Source organism: Salmo salar, chromosome ssa05, assembly GCF_905237065.1.
Source record: "Salmo salar chromosome ssa05, Ssal_v3.1, whole genome shotgun sequence".
NCBI classification, from domain to species: domain Eukaryota; kingdom Metazoa; phylum Chordata; class Actinopteri; order Salmoniformes; family Salmonidae; genus Salmo; species Salmo salar.
In genome coordinates, this window is record NC_059446.1 from 30,271,912 (window position 1) to 30,274,566 (window position 2,655).

The 2,655-nt window shown below is 41.1% G+C and overlaps 1 protein-coding gene across 1 annotated transcript; it reads left to right on the forward strand.

Annotated features, from left to right (window-relative positions):
- The first annotated feature begins 731 nt into the window (after window positions 1–731).
- nano1 (Nanos homolog 1) lies at window positions 732–1,675 on the forward strand. The gene is given in 1 exon segment (NM_001141585.1): window positions 732–1,675. A coding segment is annotated over 1 exon segment (681 nt). The 5' UTR covers window positions 732–846; the 3' UTR covers window positions 1,528–1,675.
- Window positions 1,676–2,655: the final 980 nt, after the last annotated feature.

Here is a 2,655-nt window from a genome sequence, read left to right on the forward strand (position 1 = left end):
ATGTAAATGTAAACTATAACAAGCCCTGTAATTCTGCAGTATATCCTTCGATACCACCACTACCCCTCCAAAATACATTTTAGGCCTACTACAATAGGATAATCATGATATTAGTGACAAATATGTAGTATTGAATTGTAATAGACGCCGTGATGACAGAAAAGGGTATGGCATTGGCTACTATTGTTACCATAGTATCCAAATACTCAGCGATATGACAAGAGTCAGGTGGGAAGTGTTCTATCACTGTGGTGGAGAGGGTGCTCTAGGAACAAAGGGATTTTATGCATGCATGGTCTTGAAAGGGTTAGGGTGTGCACGAGAAATGCGCACAAACATGTGTATGTAAGCTATTTTAGTAGGCTTTGACATCGCACTATACAAATAAACAATTATGTATTTACTGCGTAGCTCAATCCTGCCCTTCTGTATCAAGTCATAAAGCTACGGGTGTAGCTCTAAACACATATGACTGGTGCGTAATGAAACCGTTAAAAAAGTGTGACTATATTTCTGTGTAGGCTATGTTACTAAGATATGTGGTTGTTTTCCAACTTGTAAACGACTGCCAGTTCGGACCATATCGGATCGGTTTCCCGCTTTCCAAACCTACCCTTGCAGAGAAAGAGTGCGCTGCAACCTGATCATAAACTTGGTTAAAGAAGAGAGCCCCGCCCTCTTTTCAGCTTTCCGGTCTCCTTATAACCAGCAAGCCTGTTGTACAAGCGTTTATACACTTGAAGAACACTGGAGCAGTCCAGTTCACCAACCATCCTGGAAACGAGCTCTGGCTGTAAACCTGGAGGATTACATTGGTGCTTTTGCATAGAAAGGAGAAAAAGAATCATGGATTTTCTCAATCATAACTATTTGAGTGCGCGCAACCCATATGACTATACCTTTAATTTTTGGAACGACTATCTGGGTCTGTCGACGTTGGTCACGAAGAATAACAAGCACATGATGCCCCAAAGCCCAAACTCCATCACCGAGTCCCTGAAAGCAACCCTGGGTTTGGATGACTCTCCAGAATGTGCGTGCGTAATCTCGGGCAGTAGTGGAGGCGGACACCTGGACTGCTGTTGTCCATCCGCGAGCCCCCCGCCTACCTCCATCCTGGACTTGAAGGAGCGCTTTTCAATTCTGAGTCCATTCCAAAACCAAATCGGTGGCATCCCACTACAAGACCGGGACTTGGGCTTCGGGGGAAGCTTCGCAGGATTTGACCTGTTCGGAGTGGAGAGGAAGATGCGCAAACCAACGTCAAGGAATAAACAGGAGCCCAAAATCTGCGTCTTCTGCAGGAATAACGGTGCGCCGGAGGAGGTGTATGGCTCCCACGTTCTGAAGACACCGGACGGAAGGGTGGTGTGCCCCATTCTTCGGGCTTATACCTGCCCTCTTTGCAGCGCCAATGGTGACAATGCGCACACAATTAAGTACTGTCCACTCTCCAAAGATCAACCAACCCAGCGACCATTAAAGGGAGGGAGGGCAGTGGGTGGTAAGCGAATGAAAATATTCTAGAGATAGATTTTTACACAAGTAAAGAAACTAAATTGAATTGCACTGAACAATTTTCAGATGACTGTTTCCATTGCGGCTATAGCATATCCCAGTCCTAATGGCTAAGGCTACATGACTTCTTAAACAAATAAAACAAAATGTTGATTTTATGCTTTTTCCAAAATCTCTTATATTTTTATAGTTGCTTTATTCACATAGATGTTTTTATTCGTTATACATTGAATTTATTTTCTTCTTATAGTGTATAGCTCTTTGAGTGTTCATTTAAATTCACCTATATTCATAATCACAATGTGTGAATAAATGCTGAGTGTTTCCTGGTGTACATTGATTTATGAGGGCGTGAGAAGGTTGTGATTGTCATGTTACCAGTACTTTTTACTGTAAGCTTTGCTATTTCTTTTCTCTTTGAAAACCAAAGTTAAGTTTGTCATTTATTAACAAGGGTAAGAATGTTCATGAATAAAACTATTTCCATTCAAGATGTCTGTAAAACAAGGCATGGCACTTTGAGGCCCATTCCTCTGTCTGCCACTCCACAACACAGTTTCAAACTTGCTCTGAAGTTGACATGTGATATCTGTAGCATAAAAAAAAAACAAGACAATGACATCTCTGTTATGGCCTGGTGTTTTCTGGGTAACTTCATACTCAATAGTAGCCAAGCCAAATGACTTTCATCTCCCATGTCACACATCACCCAGACTTATGAATAATCATTACCCAAATAAGATATACCCTTGATGTTTACATTCCCAAGAGAGGGTAACACACTGGATATAATTGCTTGTAGGCATTTCTTTTCAATGCAGTTTTTCTTTTATCAACAATTACCCCAAAATATCCTCAACAGAGGACTGAACTTGGGAGGTAAGGAGTGCTCTGCAATAGTAGAGTCAGGAGGACAATTCACCTTGAGAAATAGTGGGATAGCGCAAATGAATGTTATTAAACAAGCCTTTCTTAAAAAACAATGTATTAGCCCCCTTTTGCATTATTCCCCTGAATAAATCCAAAAAGATGCAAAATTATTATGAATGTAAGATGGAAAGATGGAAAGTTGTCACTTGTGAGACTGCACATTTCTGACAGTTATGTTAACCAAAGGATTATACAATTTTAATGAAC